At 39.9% G+C, this 16795-nt stretch overlaps 1 protein-coding gene across 2 annotated transcripts in view; it reads right to left on the minus strand.

The window, feature by feature from the left end:
• The window catches only part of LOC100888077 (protein sel-1 homolog 3), a 30903-nt gene extending 17930 nt beyond the window's left edge, over nucleotides 1-12973 (minus strand). Inside the window, exons 1-7 of one of the 2 annotated variants that reach the window (XM_030977691.1) lie at nucleotides 12272-12973; nucleotides 7388-7514; nucleotides 6634-6758; nucleotides 5503-5618; nucleotides 3927-4121; nucleotides 2950-3088; nucleotides 2066-2283 (exon numbers count right to left, since the gene is read on the minus strand). In XM_030977691.1, coding sequence (XP_030833551.1) covers nucleotides 2066-2283; nucleotides 2950-3088; nucleotides 3927-4121; nucleotides 5503-5618; nucleotides 6634-6758; nucleotides 7388-7514; nucleotides 12272-12791 — 1440 coding nt within the window. In that variant the 5' untranslated portion in view covers nucleotides 12792-12973. The remainder of the gene's footprint in view (nucleotides 1-2065; nucleotides 2284-2949; nucleotides 3089-3926; nucleotides 4122-5502; nucleotides 5619-6633; nucleotides 6759-7387; nucleotides 7515-12271) is intronic. The other variant, XM_030977690.1, reaches the window with a different exon arrangement.
• Nucleotides 12974-16795: the final 3822 nt, after the last annotated feature.

Raw genomic sequence — 16795 nt, forward strand, 5'->3', positions numbered from 1 at the left:
ATTTTGAACTGTTCTCTCAATTCCAAAATATTTAGAAGCAGATAACTAATTTTTTTTTATATACCTCATACATAGATTGCCATTCACTGATTGGTCAAAACTATATCACATGTCAAAGAGCATTTCGATCTATCAAGTATTATTACGTCAGAGGGTTTGATAGCTACTATCAAACCCCGGGATAGGACCCCTAACCCCTCCCGCGACTTAGTTGCGCACACCAATTTTTTGAGTTGCTAGGCTACCGCAATCGCGCGCACGGTTACGCGCAGCGCGTTGGAATTCAATACTCTTGCCTTTAATTTTGACTTGATGTTGGATTTTGCTTATTCTGGTGAGTGAATTCCTCTTGATCTCGTTTCCTGTTTTTTAGAGCTAGATCTAGACCTACAGCTAGAACTAATCATGAATCAATAAAAAGGATGAGGTATATAAAACAAATATGGACTGCTCTGTAATCGGATGATGGTGGGAACTACCACTCCCTCGGTGGTGTTCACACGGCGGCCCTTCTATCACCCCCTCGGCTTCGCCTCGGGGATGATAGAAGGGCCGGTGTGAACACCACCTTGGGAGTGATAGTTCCCACCATCATCCTCATGAGCAGTCAATATTTGTATACTACCACATCTTTAGAAAAATATGTACATAGATGTACGAGAACCAAATTCCATGACTTTCCATGACCAATTTAGCCCTTTTCCATGACCAGAAAAGTCCCATTTTGGTACAGGTTCCGTCATCCAAGCGGTGCACTAATACCATGCCCATTGTCAGTTCAAACTGGAAGGCTGCCATAGCCACACACAGCCAACACCCAGGATCAATTGCCTTAAGGATGGCTTTCCATGACTTTAAAGAAGAACATATTATCCCATAACCTCAGAAACCCTGCGATATAAGAACATGTCTGTGTGTGTAATTGGGTTTTTATAAACGTGTATCAATCAGATATGATTATTTACGTCTGGGGACCGACCTTTAACTTTACCGTCCAAAAGAGGTGACTCAGTTTCGAATAGTGCTGTAAGTCAGACGCTATGTTCGTGTTCGGTTCGGTTCGGCAGAGTTCGACAATTTTTCACCCGAACTTGCTTCGGTTTGGGGTTCGATAATATAATAGCAAGCAGCATTATAGCCACGGCGGTCGGCACTGGGCGGGCCGGCCGGCCTGCCGGGCCCGACCAGCACGGAGTACCTCTGCACACTGCGTCCGACCAGTTCGAATTTCACATTAAAAACTGCTCTAAACGTAATTATTTGTAAAGAAAAATACTACTTACATTCGTATTTCCGTCTTGAATCATGTTTTATTTTCAATTTTAAAAGAATCATGTTTTCAATTTGTCAATAAATGATATTTGTTAAAGATTTTCCGAGATGGTTGTTGTCTAATGTTAGAGTCATGAAAGCTGCCATCTTGAATAGAAATTTAGGCTCGTCAATAACTGTTTTTTATAAGTTTTTATTTTTAATAGGAAAAATATAAAATCCGTAGTTTTTCTTAATAAATAAATACCATACTATAATATATATTTATTTCATTATTTATATCGTAAAATTTGTCCGATATTGTTACAATTAAAATATTAATTTTTTGTTGAATGGGTTCGAGCTGAACATATTTTGATTACGCACATGTATTCTTGTTTATGGCTTGCGACGTAGCGTGGTCAGGATTTGGGATTTAAATGGCGCCAGTGAAGTCGCGCCCATGCACCACTTGATAGGTATAAATCACAAAGGCGGAAAATGGGAAAAGAGTAAATATAAAATGAGCAATCATGACATGAAAATTAGGTACAAAATTACAAGTTTATTAGCTGGCAAAAACTTTTATATTTTTCTGCCGAACATCCGAACCAGGCCTTTGCATTCGGTTCGGTTCGGTTTGGTTCGGAAGTGCCATGTTCGGCGAACTTCCGTTCGGTTCGGCGGTTCGGCTACAGCACTAGTTTCGAACCTGCGTCCTTGGCTAAATCAGTTTGTAACTTCCATTGTTAGCTGGATTACAGGCCCACGCCACGACGCCCCGTTTTCTGAATGCCAGGAATAGTCTACCTACCAGCCTTTCTAGAACATGCTGATATAGTTGGTGCCCAATCCACTCGTGTGTTGCAGCGTAGCTGTTGTTGACGGCAGCACTTTGTTTCAGCAACCTCCACAGTTTGAGTTGTCTCTTGGGTGCAGGTTGCTGCCATGAATTGCAGGAAGGTTGTAAGTGTGGTGGCTCTTCAGCAGCAAGGTTGTTGGCAAGGAATGGATGAATGCTCGGACAAGTCACTGAATGTTGAAAGAAATTATTAGAGACACTTTGATATGAAGAAATACAATTAATAACAATTTTAATATTTCCACTACCTCTTCAGGTGGGGAAGTTTGTCATCAGTGAAGCACAAATTGGCAACACTGTGACATATCTTGCGAGCTCTTCTCTGGTCGCTTACTAACAAGCATCTATTGCTTTCTTACCTGTCAGGTAAAATGACCACCACTATCAAATTCTGTACAGAAAATTTTGTAAAAATTAATTTTCTTGGATATTGATGAAGGAATAGACTTGTTCCATAAAAACATATTTGCAATAACAATATTCAGGGTGAATGTACGATCAACAAATTTCTGAAGGGAAAATATAATTGTTTGAAGTTTTTTTGTATAAGGCAAAGGGAGAGGAGCTTGCAACATACATCACAGAGTTGGCAATTTGTGTTTGATTGATTGCACCTCAAAAAATTCATTACTCTCTCATTTCTAATCAGATTTTGCTCAAAATGTCACCGACATAATCCTCTCATTTTTCTGTTTCTAGTAAAACCAACTTAATATTGGGGTGGACTTCCCATTTAAATTTTGGACATGGCACACACCACACTGCAGTGCGTAATCTTCGCTGTATGAAGTAGCATTTACCGAGGAAGAAGAAGAAGAAATAATATCACTACTTACTCTTCTTGAGCTTGTCCTGGTGCTTGAGCTTGAAGTTGTTAAAGACCATTTCCATGGATACGTGCAGGCGATCACATTCCCGGTAGTACTTTGAGATGCCAGTCGTATAATTGAGCTTATCAACGGGAGTCATGGGTACCTGTTATAGAATGAAATATCACATTACCAATAAGCCATTTTTTGTAATGTAACCAAGTTTAATGCATACATTAATAAGGGATAGAGCAACATCGATCTGGTGCTGCTCAGTGGCAGCCGGGCTCACGATCAATTGGGCAAAAAGAATTTCCATTTTGGTTTAATAAAATTTGGAGTGGACTATTAGGCTATTATTATTATGCCTCGATACAAATGATTCCATTCACCTGTCACAAATAATTGTATTTCGGTAGTCAGTAGGGTAAGCCATAATGTTTGTCCTACCTAGCAACAACTAATGTTAAATGCTTACAAGGGACTACAACTATTTATTCTCCCAATAAAGTGTAGGCAATTTAGAAAACAAATCTAATTTGAGTACATCAGATGTCAAATAGCAAATACCTGGGTTTCTACATTTAAGTTTTTTTTTCACATCATCATATCACTCGTTGGCATTGATGTATCCTCAGCTTTCTCTCTCTCTTTCTCTCTCTCTTGTTTTTTTTTTTTTTTTGGGGGGGGGGGGTAGAAGGGGAAGGGTTTTGTTCAACCCCTTCCCTGATATTTACCTTAATGCAGTCTGAAATAACGTTCAGAATTATTACTTGTTTACTTTTATTTTCTTATTTCATGTATTTCATTATTTGTTTACTTTATTTAATAATGCATTAATTTCTTTATTTGTTTGTGTATTGTTTATTCAATTATTAATTATGTTTATTCAGATATATTTATTCATCTTTTTGTCTATCTATTTAATCATGTTTTTATTTATCCATCTATATATCTATCTACCAGTCTATCTATGCTTCTATTTACTTATACTTGTATCTTACTTTAGTAGGGTCTAGAGCCTGGCGCCTCCAAAGTTTAGCTTCCAGCATGAACCCGCTGAACGACCTGACTGCACTGCTGCCGCCAACGTGATAGAAAGCCTCGGTCTCGTTATAGTGGACGTCGTTTGCAAACGCACTCCTCCCGATGAGATGGGTGGACGTGGGCGAGGACTGTGTGTAGAACTGGACCGACCACTGCAAGGAAGGGATAGGTAAAGGATAGGGCTTTGTGAGTGTTCTCATTCTTTGGATGTCCATTTGGAAGAATGTCATAGTAAAAATGTCTCCTAAATAGTTTGCTTTTCAAATTCCCTCATACTCGAAATATGACAGCCAAATTGTTCAGGTTGCACCACATATCCTTTTGACAGGGTTAGTTGGCGCTGAAAAGGTCCCACTCAAACATAATCTATCTAGGCGTTTTGATAGGTTGTACCGATCCATCAGGGAAGTGCTTCACAAAGACTAAGATCAACTTTAAGATGGACTTAAGTATGGCATGTCGTTCATGCCACTGTTTGCTCTCACCATTTACTGGCATTGATCTCTCAAGGGACGTACAAATCATGGTCACAAATCTACAGAATTTACTGATTTATGATAGTTCATTATTGAAGTTCAAAATATTATCTAACGACCATAATTGAGTGACCAATGGTGGGAGCAATCAGTGGCATGAATGGCCTGCCATAAGTAAGTCAAACTTAAAGTTGATCTTAGTCTTTGTGAAACACTTCCCTGGATCCATCCTTAGCCAAACAATCAGAACCATCCGACCAATGCATATAAACCCCTCCTTTTCTCTCTCTCTTTCTGTTTCCCTCTCATTCTCTCTCTCTCTCTCTGTCTCCCTCTCATTCTCTCTCTCTCTCTCTGTCTCTCTCACTTAACCTCTCCTCCTTTTCTCCCTCTCTCTCCTTCTCTCCCTCCTCTCTCTCTCTCTCTCTCTCTCTCTCTCTCTCTCTTTTTCACTCTGATCCTCTCTCTCTCTCTCTCTCACACCCTCTCTCTCTCACACCCTCTCTCCCCTATCCAACCATGCATACTCATCCTGAAGACAATATTGTACAACCTATCGAAACGTCGAGATAGAGCCTGAGTGGGCCCTTTTCAGCGCCAACTAGACCTGTCGAAAAAATAAGCAGTGTACTGCAAACATCGCTCAAATCTATCATCACAATAGAAGCCTTCAACGATTACATGACAATTGTTTTTTATTGGGTGGCGAGTTGGCTCAGTCGGTAAAGCGTCTGCCTGTCAAACCAAAAATCTTGGGTTCGGATCCCACCCAGACGGATGACCGAAGCCTGCATTGTGTGTTAATGTGCCCCTCCCCTTGTTTCATAGACGCAGGCTATGTTAAGTTGGAAACACTCCGTCCCTCGGATAGGACGTTAAATGGAGGCCTCTTGCAGAGAAGAGTCACTACCTTTGCATGTTACTGCACCATTCGTATAAGAGTAGGGGGAAACCCCGGTGTAGTGGTCCACCTCCACACCCCAGTATAGCATGACAATACTCTGTAAAAGAGGGATGTACTGTACAGTACTCAAATTGAAAAAGAAAAAGAAGATACCTTTCTGCCATCCTGAACATAGACCATGTGCAGCCATTCTTTGAGGGGTAGTTTGATCTTGTTGATCATGCTCATGTACGACTTCTTCTCATCCTCTATCTGAACAAATACATGACCTGATGAGAACAATGAAAGAAACAAAATGTGGTGTAAAGTAAAGGAAATATCCATAGTTATTTATTTATTCGTAATTTGCTTTTCTGAACACTAAATGGCAGCGATGACGTAATTTCACTCTAGTAGTTTTCAATTTATGCAATGAAATTACAACTGGCATGTCAGTTTGTGTTCATCATTATTCATAGTTATTCATATTTATTCATTACATTCTCATTCATTGCTGTGATACTTTTGTGTGTTAGGTGTACCAGACACGATTAGCATTAAATGCTATTTTCTGGTCCCATTTATCCTTTCAATGTTAACCATTCACATTTGATTGTTATATTGATATACTTTTGTTTGGATAATAAACTTCAAACTCAAACTCAAACTCAACTCATTATAGTCTATGTCATATGGGGAAAAAGGAATGAATTTACAGAATCTTCCAAAGGCATACACAAAAAACCAAATCACAAAATGTGTTATTTTGCTGTTGTTTTGTTCTTATTAGAACCCGATACCTACAAGTTCATTCCTGCTTTCTACAGGGGCCCTATTTCCCCTCTTATCATTCTCAGTTTACTTTAATTTATTGGACTCGACGTTCTTGTGTATTTTACATTGAACTGCCTTTACAATTGTATGTTTTTGATTGAGATCTATCAAAAACTTTGATTTGATTTCTTAAATAAGAAGTTAAGCATCTACACGTAACATATATAATTTCTTCCAAATCTAACTCTAATACTTGTCTTTTCTTGCTTTCAGGTTTCTCCAGTGATACTTTCCAATGCATTTCTTTAAAGTTTATCTGCCGTAGTTTACAGGAGGGATTAGACCGCCCTGCAAGGTCACTGGACAGGTGATTATCTCATCAACTCAGCTCTCAGTTAACATAAGAAAAAGAGGATCATGGGGGACCAATGGTCACCGATTAGGCATTGTTTGTTATATAGAGGGCGCAAGTAGCTACAAGTAGTGCAGTGGGCCTTTAAAACAAATGTTTTCATTAGGTTTCAGACTTACCATCGTTTCTTAAGAAGATAAGGGGAGTAACATATCTATTGGTGTACTGTGTCTTGCGATGAATGAGGCTACACATGGAATGCTTGCAGTATTCGGTGATGTAGATGTATGCAGATATCGTAAACCTGGATAATAAAATATGGAATCCTTATGAAAAAGTATACCAAGCAAGACTTTTCTTTTCATACTGCAAATTGCGAGACGTCATAAAATCAAATGTGATTGTAAATCAAAGGGATGAGACAGAGAAATTCCTCAAAAGGAGAAAGATTAAATGGGGGTCCTGGGTTAGGGTTACGGTAAGGATTAGAAGGAAAAAAAAATCTTGAAATCGGCGGAAATCCCTGCAATCATAGCCAGCAGAAGTTACCTTGAAGATCTCTTCCTATTACTCATACATTGTAAGTTGTGTTTAATTGTACTCAAATTGGTCCTTCAACACTAAAGACTAAAGACTGATTCCAACTGACCGATTTGGCGCCATTAGGGTTAATGTAATAGTTTGTTAGGTTTGGTGGTATTAGAGCCTGTGCCTGCAGACTAAGTAGATAGAAATGTAGTACCTGCTTTAGCGACCACCTGTATATAAATACCACCCGTCCAAAAAGACAACACAATTTGTTTCCTTTGACAATTGTTTCTCATTTAGATCTGTACTAAAGGGACCTGTACAGAAAGACCACCTGTCTATAAAGACAACTTTTCTTGTCACCCTTGAGTTATCTTTATATACAGGTTTCACTGGTCTACTCACTTGGGGTTATTGATATTGGCATCCATGAGCTGTCTCAGGCCTGGTTCTTTATACGGAGGGATGTTTCTTGAAAGACCGTGTAATCCGTTGTGGAGGGCTACGGGGAAGGTCATTAGGTCAATGACCTCTGTTGAAATAAGAAATATGTATAGTAAAATGATAATCTTGCTACTTCTGTATAAAGTTTTTCATCCACCCGCTGACAAGGCTGGGATCTTCTCAACTAAAGCACACTTTGAAGGAACCCATCATATTTTATACAATTAAATGACAAAATCTACTTTAATGACTCATGATCAGCAAAACAGTTTTAACGCATACTGTACATAATGTACATGTACATGCACACTAAGTGTATTCCTTAAAACATCATGCACACAGCTGCATTTTGTTTGCTTTAGATTGTCAAATTAGCATCTTTAATGCAGTTTTATGAGCAGCAAAAATTGTTGTTATACATGTACATATACCGGTAGCAGGCCTCGAATTACATCAAATTTGGGTCAAGGCCACTTTTTTGAGAGGGCACAAATCCACTGAAAGGGGCACAAATCTATCCTAAGGGGCACTAAGGCCAACGTGGAAAGTGCGCGTAAAATCACCTCACGCCGTTGTTTTCAAGGTGGGGGGGGGGGATATGTGCACCCAGGGGCGGATTCAGGATTTCTTCCTTAGGGGGGGGGGCACTTATTTTTTGTCCCCCAAAAAAAATCGCAACGACTCAGCCAACCATTGAAATTTGAAAATTTGACATTTTGTTCCCTTTGAGGTTGGGGGGAGGGGTGGGGGGGGGGGGGGGGGGTGAGGTCACCTTTTTTAGATCAGCCATTGGCATAATTTTTTTTTGTCTGTGTGTTTCATTTAAAAAAAAAAAAATGGGGGGGGGGGGGTTTGCTCCAAAATACAGACATAAAAAAACCGAAGGGGGGGTTTAACGCCCCAAACCCCCCCCCCTGCGTACGTGCCTGCTCGTCTGAATACAGTTCCCCTTTCTCCGCTTCCGCGCAAAGCGCGGAAGCTTTTACGTTTCATTAAATCATTAGAGAAAGAAGAGGATTCGTTGTACCGTTTTTTACTCTTAATCCTCGTCTAAATTCATCCCCCCCCCCTCCCCCGCAAAGCTCGGAAGCTTTTACGTTTCATTAAATCATTAGAGAAAGAAGACGATTCGTTGTCCCGTTCTCGACTCTTAATCCTCGTCTGAATTCAGTTTCCCCCCCCCCATCCGCGCGCGCAAAGCGCGAAAGCTTTTACGTTTTATTAAATCATTAGAGAAAGAAGACAATTCGTTGTATCGTTCTCGACTCTTAATCCTTGTCTAAATTCAGTTCCCCCACCTCCTGCGCGATCGAAGCGCGGAAGCTTTGACATTTAATTTAATTATTAGAGAAACAAGACGATTCATTGTACCGTTCTCGAAAATAATCCTCGCCTGCATGAATACAGTTTTCCCTTTCCCGCGCAAAGCACGGAAGCTTTTATGTTTCATTAAATCATTAGAGAAAGAAGACGATTCGTTGTACCGTTCTCGACTCTTAATCCTTGTCTGAATTTCAAAAATGTTTTTTGTCTGCTCCTTTTTCTTCATACGTCCTCTTCCTTTTCTCTCCTCTCTTTTTTTGGCTTTTTTTTGGGGGGGCGCCCCCACTGCCCCCCCCCCCCCCCCCGGCTATGTGCCTGCGGTCAGATGAACATCTTTTGATACCTTGTTCGCCCCCGGAAACACATGGGTTGAAGGCAAATTACGGTCAGATAAGCATTCAGGGGCCCGCCTCAGGGCCCCTGGTGGAGTCGAGGGTGCGGAAACCCCTGAATTTCAGGGGTTTCAGGCATTTGATTACGGTCAGATGAACATATTTTTATACCTTTTTTGTGACACTGGCAGGATACTGATTGGCGTGAGGTCCAGCGGGCGGAGCCCCCAGAAGCCCATGGGTTTAAAGCATTACATTACCGTCAGATTAGCATCTAGTGGGGTCCAGGGGGCAGAGCCCCCGGAGCTCAGGGGTTTAAGCATTTGATTACGGTCAGATGAACATGTTTTTATACTTTATTTGTGACACTGGCAGAACACTGATTGGCGTGAGGTCCAGCGGGCGGAGCCCCCAGAAGATCAAGGGTTTTAGGCACTAAATTGCAGTCAGATGAGTATCAAGAGGCCTGCCAAAGGGCCCTTGGTTGGGTCCCGGGGGCAGAGCCCACGGAAGCTCAGGGGTTTTAGGCGTTTAATTACGATCAGATGAGCAATTTTTGATACCTTATTTTGTTGAGAAACTGGTAGTTAACTATTTTTTCTTTCTTGCTCTCTTTCTTTCTATTTCTCTTTAAAATGCTTTTCAAAAAAAAATTAAGGGGGGGGGAGCTGGAGGGGGGAGGGAGCTGGAGGGGGGGGGGAGTTTCCCCCTTTGACGTTTCATTGAATTATTAGAGAAAGAAGATGATTCGTTGTGCCGTTCTTGACTCTTTATCCTTTTCTGAATTCCAAGGAAAGCGCGGAAGCTTAGACGTTTTTAATAAATTATTAGGGAAAGAAGACGATTCGTCTCGATGTCGACTACCGGTATTATCCTTTTCTGAACTCAATTCACACTCCTCCCGCGCGATGGGCGGAAGCTATGACGTTTTAATTAAAACGTATGGGAAAGAAGACGATTCTTTGTACCATTATCTCGACTCTTAATCCTTTTCTGATTTAATTCCAGACCCTCCTCCCGAGAAAAATCCAAGTTTTTCACTGATTAAAAACTGTGAAAACGCACCAAAAAAGGTCACAACGCGAAGTAAAGATGTTGAACCAACGATGGGTAAACAAAACTTCCCGATATTGATTGGTTCAAATAAAAAGGATGGATTGAAAAACTAAGCCTGAGTCATTACGGTTTTTGTGCCAAACGTTTCAGTCATTTCGATGAAGATATGCTTTCATATATCTCCGTATCGGCAATTAAGTCCCGCCAATTAATTTAGGAGTTCCATAGTGGAAATTAAGTCTCGCCAATAATTATTGTTTTAGATCTCCGTAGGGGCAACAAAGTCTTGCCGATTATCATTGTTTTAGATCTCCGTAGGGGCAACAAAGCCTTGCTGATAATTATTGTTTTTAGAGCTCCGTAGGGGCAACAAAACCTTCCAGTAATTATTGTTTTTAGAGCTCCGGAGGGGCAACAAAACCTTGCCAACTATTATTGTTTTTAGAGCTCCGGAGGGGCAACAAAACCTTCCGATAATTATTGTTTTTAGAGCCTCGGAGGGGCAACAAAACCTTGCCGATAAATATTGTTTTTAGAGCTCCGGAGGGGCTAAAAAACCTTGCGGTAATTATTGTTTTTAGACCTCCGGAGGGGCAACAAAACCTTCCGATTAATATTGTTTTTAGAGCTCCGGAGGGGCAACAAAACCTTCCGATAATCATTGTTTTTAGAGCCTCGGAGGGGCAACAAAACCTTGCCGACTATTATTGTTTTTAGAGCTCCAGAGGGGCAACAAAACCTTGCCGACTATTATTGTTTTTAGAGCTCCGGAGGGGCAACAAAACCTTCCGGTAATTATTGTTTTTAGAGCTCCGGAGGGGCAACAAAACCTTGCCGACTATTATTGTTTTTAGAGCTCCGTAGGGGCAACAAAACCTTCCGGTAATTATTGTTTTTAGAGCTCCGGAGGGGCAACAAAACCTTCCGGTAATTATTGTTTTTAGAGCTCCGGAGGGGCAACAAAACCTTGCCGATAATTAATGTTTTTAGAGCTCCGGACGGGCAACAAAACCTTGCCGACTATTATTGTTTTTAGAGCTCCGGAGGGGCAACAAAACCTTCTGGTAATTATTGTTTTGAGAGCTCCGGAGGGGCAACAAAACCTTGCCGACTATTATTGTTTTTAGAGCTCCGTAGGGACAACAAAACCTTGCCGATAAATATTGTTTTTAGAGCTCCGGAGGGGCAACAAAACCTTCCGATAGTTATTGTTTTTAGAGCCTCGGAGGGGCAACAAAACCTTGCCGACTATCATTGTTTTTAGAGCTCCGGAGGGGCAAAAAAACCTTCCGGTAATAATTGTTTTTAGAGCTCCGGAGGGGCAACAAAACCTTGCCGATAAATATTGTTTGTAGAGCTCCGGAGGGGCAACAAAACCTTGCCGACTATTATTGTTTTTAGAGCCTCGGAGGGGCAACAAAACCTTGCCAACTATCATTGTTTTTAGAGCTCCGGAGGGGCAAAAAAACCTTCCGGTAATAATTGTTTTTAGAGCTCCGGAGGGGCAACAAAACCTTGCCGATAAATATTGTTTGTAGAGCTCCGGAGGGGCAACAAAACCTTGCCGACTATTATTGTTTTTAGAGCTCCGGAGGGGCAACAAAACCTTGCCGACTATCATTGTTTTTAGAGCTCCGGAGGGGCAACAAAACCTTCCGGTAATTATTGTTTTTAAAGCTCCGGAGGGGCAACAAAACCTTGCCGACTATCATTGTTTTTAGAGCTCTGTATGGGCAACAAAACCTTTTTGAACATTACAAGTCGGGTTGGCTTACGATGACTATAATGTCGGCAAAACTTTTGTGGATTAAAATATTGTGGCCGTAAACGGTTTGATTTTGAAAAGGGCATTCCGGCCAGTGAGAGGGGCATGGCGGCAAATTGCCGATTGCCGGTGGGTAATTCGAGCCCTGCGGTAGGTTTATTTTCCAAAGTATAAAGTAACCACATCACCAAACAAAAATTTCAGTAACCTTTACCCTTCCAAAAAAAAATTTGATTTTTTTTTTTTTTTACTTTTTGTTTGAATTTTTCAAAGTATTAAATAAGCACACCACCTAACAAAAATTTCAGATATACTGTATGTACCCTTTGAATCCAAAAAACAGGGTGACTTGAATGTTTTACACTTTACCCTTTTCTCTATTGCACTGTAGGATTCCATTCCACCGTCGGCTGTGTCTCAGCATCATCTCTGCTTCCCAGGTCAAGCACCCGATGCTGTGATGTCTCTTCCTCGGCCTGGCATACGTGGACAGAACCTGCACGCTGTACCTCGCTTTCGCGGTGGCCGCCTCATAATACCCTCTCCTCCTTGACCTGACAAGGTCCGTGCTTAATATCCATACAGACAATTCAATCCTTTCGATGATCTGGACATCCCGGTTCAAGTAGTCCGGTTGATATACGACGCCGTCGGGTAGCTGTAACGTTTGAAAGACTTTCCGCAAGTGTTTGGAGTGCTCACTGCACTTCCAGTCGTGTCTGACTGTGCGCAAGCGTTGGTTGTAGACCGTCCACACCTCGACTTCAACGGCGGCCGTCTCGCCTGGCAGGCATTCGTACTCAATCAGGAGAACGTTGTCCGGTGGATAGATGGAGGGGGGCGACTGCACTTGGATGAAGCGGTTCTGGCGTTTGTTGTTGGTTTCCATGACGACGGAGAGCGTCTTGTAGTGGGACCAGTGTGGGGGCGGGGAGAGCTGTTCCTTGGTTACAGAGGGAGGTATCTGACTGCGGAGATGGCGGTACACCTCTTGTGTACTTGCCCTTCGACCGGTCTGCTTTAAACTGTCTACGCTGATGATCTGAATGCATTGAAAGAATAAAAGAAAATAATAATGCCTGATATCTATTTAACAACATTGAAGTGGCACCTACAAGAACAGATATAAAAGATAAATGGGTTCAACTATACATGTATAGTAGCAGGGAATAATTTTCCTGGTATCGCATCGCAATTTGCTATGCATTTTTGCATGACTGCTATACAAAATATCTTTTGTGTAGCAGTTTTCTTCCATAGAAATGTACAGAATTTCATTTGAAATATTTATCCATCGGCTGAAATTGCTAATCAAAAAATTTGAGGAAAATTATTCCCTGAGTAGACTATTATTGTTAAGCTTTAAATTTCAGCAGTTTTCAAATGTATTAAATATCACATAAAAAATACTTTGAAGACAATTTGTGGGTACATGTATTTTTTTTTGCATCCCTGTACTGTTTTAAGAGCAAAAAAGCGACAATATTATCACTCACAAAAGTGATACAAGAGTCAAATTATATTGACTACGGTGGTTGCACTAAATTTGACCAGCTTTCAACTGTACAAAATACAAAATATTAAGCAATATGACACTGTAATATCAATTTGGGGGGTACATATTCTAGTGAGGGCCTACTGTATAACACACTTATAAGTTATAAAGGGCCTTGGATCTATTCCAGTACATGTACATGTACATGTACATCCTTTTAGGAAATATGAAATGAAAATATACTAATTAACCCTTAGCAGTTAAGAGTTTTCTATAAATATTTTGGGAATCAGCTTAGCTCCTTAGCAAATTAGCATCAATTAATTGCATTTGCCACTCTTTCATAGTTGAACAAAAAATGTATTCATAAATGAAAGAGTGAAATAAAATTTACAACAATTCATCAAGAAATTGCCATTCTGTACATCCTTAGACTCTGTGTTGCCAATCTAGAGACTCCAATGATTATTTTTGATTAATTGCTCTCCTTCATGTGAATAGCACAATTAATAGACTCAAATTTTCCAGTGATTTTTGCACTTCGAGCTCAATCACTCATTTGCTCCTTGTTCATTTTGTATTAAAGTCAGAGCATTCTGGATCAAAAGATATTTAAACCATCACTTAAAGGTGCACACCAAACTGCTATGGATTGAAATGTCTGAATATGATTCTGATTAAGAATATACATATATCGTATAGAGTACCAAAGCTGTGACATCATGAAAATCTATTCTTGGAATTTCATAACATTACGGGCCAGAGCAATATAACACTGAGTTCCTATAGGACATCTATTTATTCAGATGGCCATATACATGTATCTCAGCCAATACTTAACATATATTAAATTGGTTTTCGACATTCAGACATTATTTTTGATGCTCTTTCGGAAAATGAAGAAAAAAAATTGAGAAACCCCCAAAATAGTTTTTTGATGACGTCACACTTCACCACTCTATAATCAAACACACTTATTTAATGTACATATTATGTAGATGTATGTGTGCATTGTATACTATTCTAAATATGCACACACAAATTTAAATGTCAGCATTTATCTTCAATGTAATTCAGTACTTGAATAAAAACATGGAGAGGGAAAACACTTGTCAGCGTCTAATAAACTACTGTTGATCACAGAATCCATATGTTTAACCATGGTGTGTGAAGAGCATACATTTAATCAATCAACCGCAACTAGTTGAGGGTTATTCTTCTGCTCCAGACTTTACAAGTGACACCTTGTGTTGGCTAAAAATGACAAATAAGCCACCAGAATTCTTCTTTGTTTTGGTTTTGATCCATGTGCTGCCTGAACTAAGTCGAAAGGATCAAAGTTTTCCATTGAAATTGATATTAAAGGTAATACAAAGTTTTGGGAAATTTTGAAAATTGGGTGGATAGTAATTCTTTACAATTTTGATACATTCGGATGCCCCTGTGGATGTATTATAAGCACTAGAAAATCTAGCCCTAAAACACTGCTGCTTTCGAGAAAAATGGAATATAAAAATTTACTGGTGCTCCCGGTAAATTTTGATAAATTTCAAATAGCTCCTACGGCCAAACAATAGTAGCTGCGACCATGAAAATCTCTGAATATGTAGTTGTGATATATAATTTCCAAACAGGAATAGCTAGTCGGTCGATTTTAGTCAAAAAACATTGTTTTATAGCTTAATTAATATCTTGACCTTGAGAGGGAGCTATACAGTATAATTGTTTATAATTTCATAACGTTAGACTCGATTTCAACCGAGACAACGATGACTTAATATTGTAGGATCACATATGCTTCCAATATGTTCATTTGAACCAAATTCATGACCCCATACCAAAACTTTGTATATTACCTTTAATGCAAGGAAAAACTGAAATTTAGTGGAATGAATACATGGTGCTTGTGCAGATGTCTATCTTTCTAGCAGTCAGCTTTCTACCACCATTAACTAATTACTAGGTTTCCTAATTTTGAGTTGTTACATGTATGACAGGTAGATCCTACAAACAGAAAAGATGATATTTTTTTCTTCAGAATTCCACCCCGTTGATGCTGCAAGATATGAGTTTTTGGCAGAGCTCTCAAGTACAAGAATAGAGTCTGTGAGGCGAGACTACTTCAAGCACAGCTGGTACCATTCTCACCATCTGCGACACTGATTTACTATTGACTGATAAACAATCGTGATTGTGTTGAAATCATGCATGTGGAAGCTACTTGAACTTCGTGCAATTTGTCTTAACTTCATCAAATACACACCACCGAGTCATTGATTATAAATTAGGATCAAGCAAAAGGAGATATGGTCTGTTTGAGAGCCAGGAGTGCATTAACTCTGCGGGGAAGGAGATGGGGCGACATCCTTCTGGCTCTTGACAAATGTTCAAGTGTTTTTTTCCACTTGTAAAAAGATAACAATTAAAACTATAAATTTGTAGTATACACATACAGTGTACATTATGTACATGTAGATAAGGACCACTGGGCAATTCCACGGTAACGGAAGGACACTCGGACAAGATTTTTGAACTTCAGGTTCATACTAAAAGAAATGTTTTATTAGTATGTATTAAACTATGGGGAACAAAATGTGTTTCAATCAAGTGGAAAGCTTCATCAACTTCACAAAGTTTGGATAAACACTAATTAACTGGAAAAACCATGTCCATTTTTATGTCCTTCCGTTACCGAGATAATTAATATGCACATTCTTAAACTACTTAACTATAATGACAATTTTTGGGGGAGAATTAAAGGCACTTATATAGGTATTATATCTGTACTGTTCACATCTTATACTAATAAAACAGTTCTTTTAGTATGAACCTGAAGTTCAAAAATCTTGTCTGAGTGTCCTTCCGTTACCGTGGAATTGCCCCACTCTAACCAAAACAGGCTAGGGTAGAGTACCCAGTATTCGGTCACTTAAGGGGAAATCACTAATATTTTGAATTCTTACCTCTTTCATTTGGCAATCTACATGTACCCATCGAAAGAAAAGAAATTTATTCCTCTAACAGGATTTTATAGTCACTTAAAATATAGAATAATGATAAGCAAAATACTTCCGAAAGAAGACGGAGCATTTTTCTGCCCAGAATTCGGTCGCGCCGATTAGAATTCGGTCACCCGATTTGTGCGTGGTATCTCCGTTGCAAAGGAGCGTAGCGTATTTGCGCACTTTTTTCACACAATTGCGCGATAAAGCACTGAATGTCAATGCGTTGACCGAATACTGGCTGAGCGATACCGCATGGCAAGGGTATCGTATAAATACCTCTTGCACATCGGCAAGTGCGTCATTTGCAAATTCGCTGCGATGGAGCGAACACGGAAGTGATTCTCTTCACACACATACTAAATTCATTGTGACAGCACACGTAGTTGTTTCGCA

The sequence above is a fragment of the Strongylocentrotus purpuratus genome, unplaced genomic scaffold, assembly GCF_000002235.5.
Source record: "Strongylocentrotus purpuratus isolate Spur 01 unplaced genomic scaffold, Spur_5.0 spur5_scaffold_1, whole genome shotgun sequence".
Taxonomy (NCBI): Eukaryota; Metazoa; Echinodermata; class Echinoidea; order Camarodonta; family Strongylocentrotidae; genus Strongylocentrotus; species Strongylocentrotus purpuratus.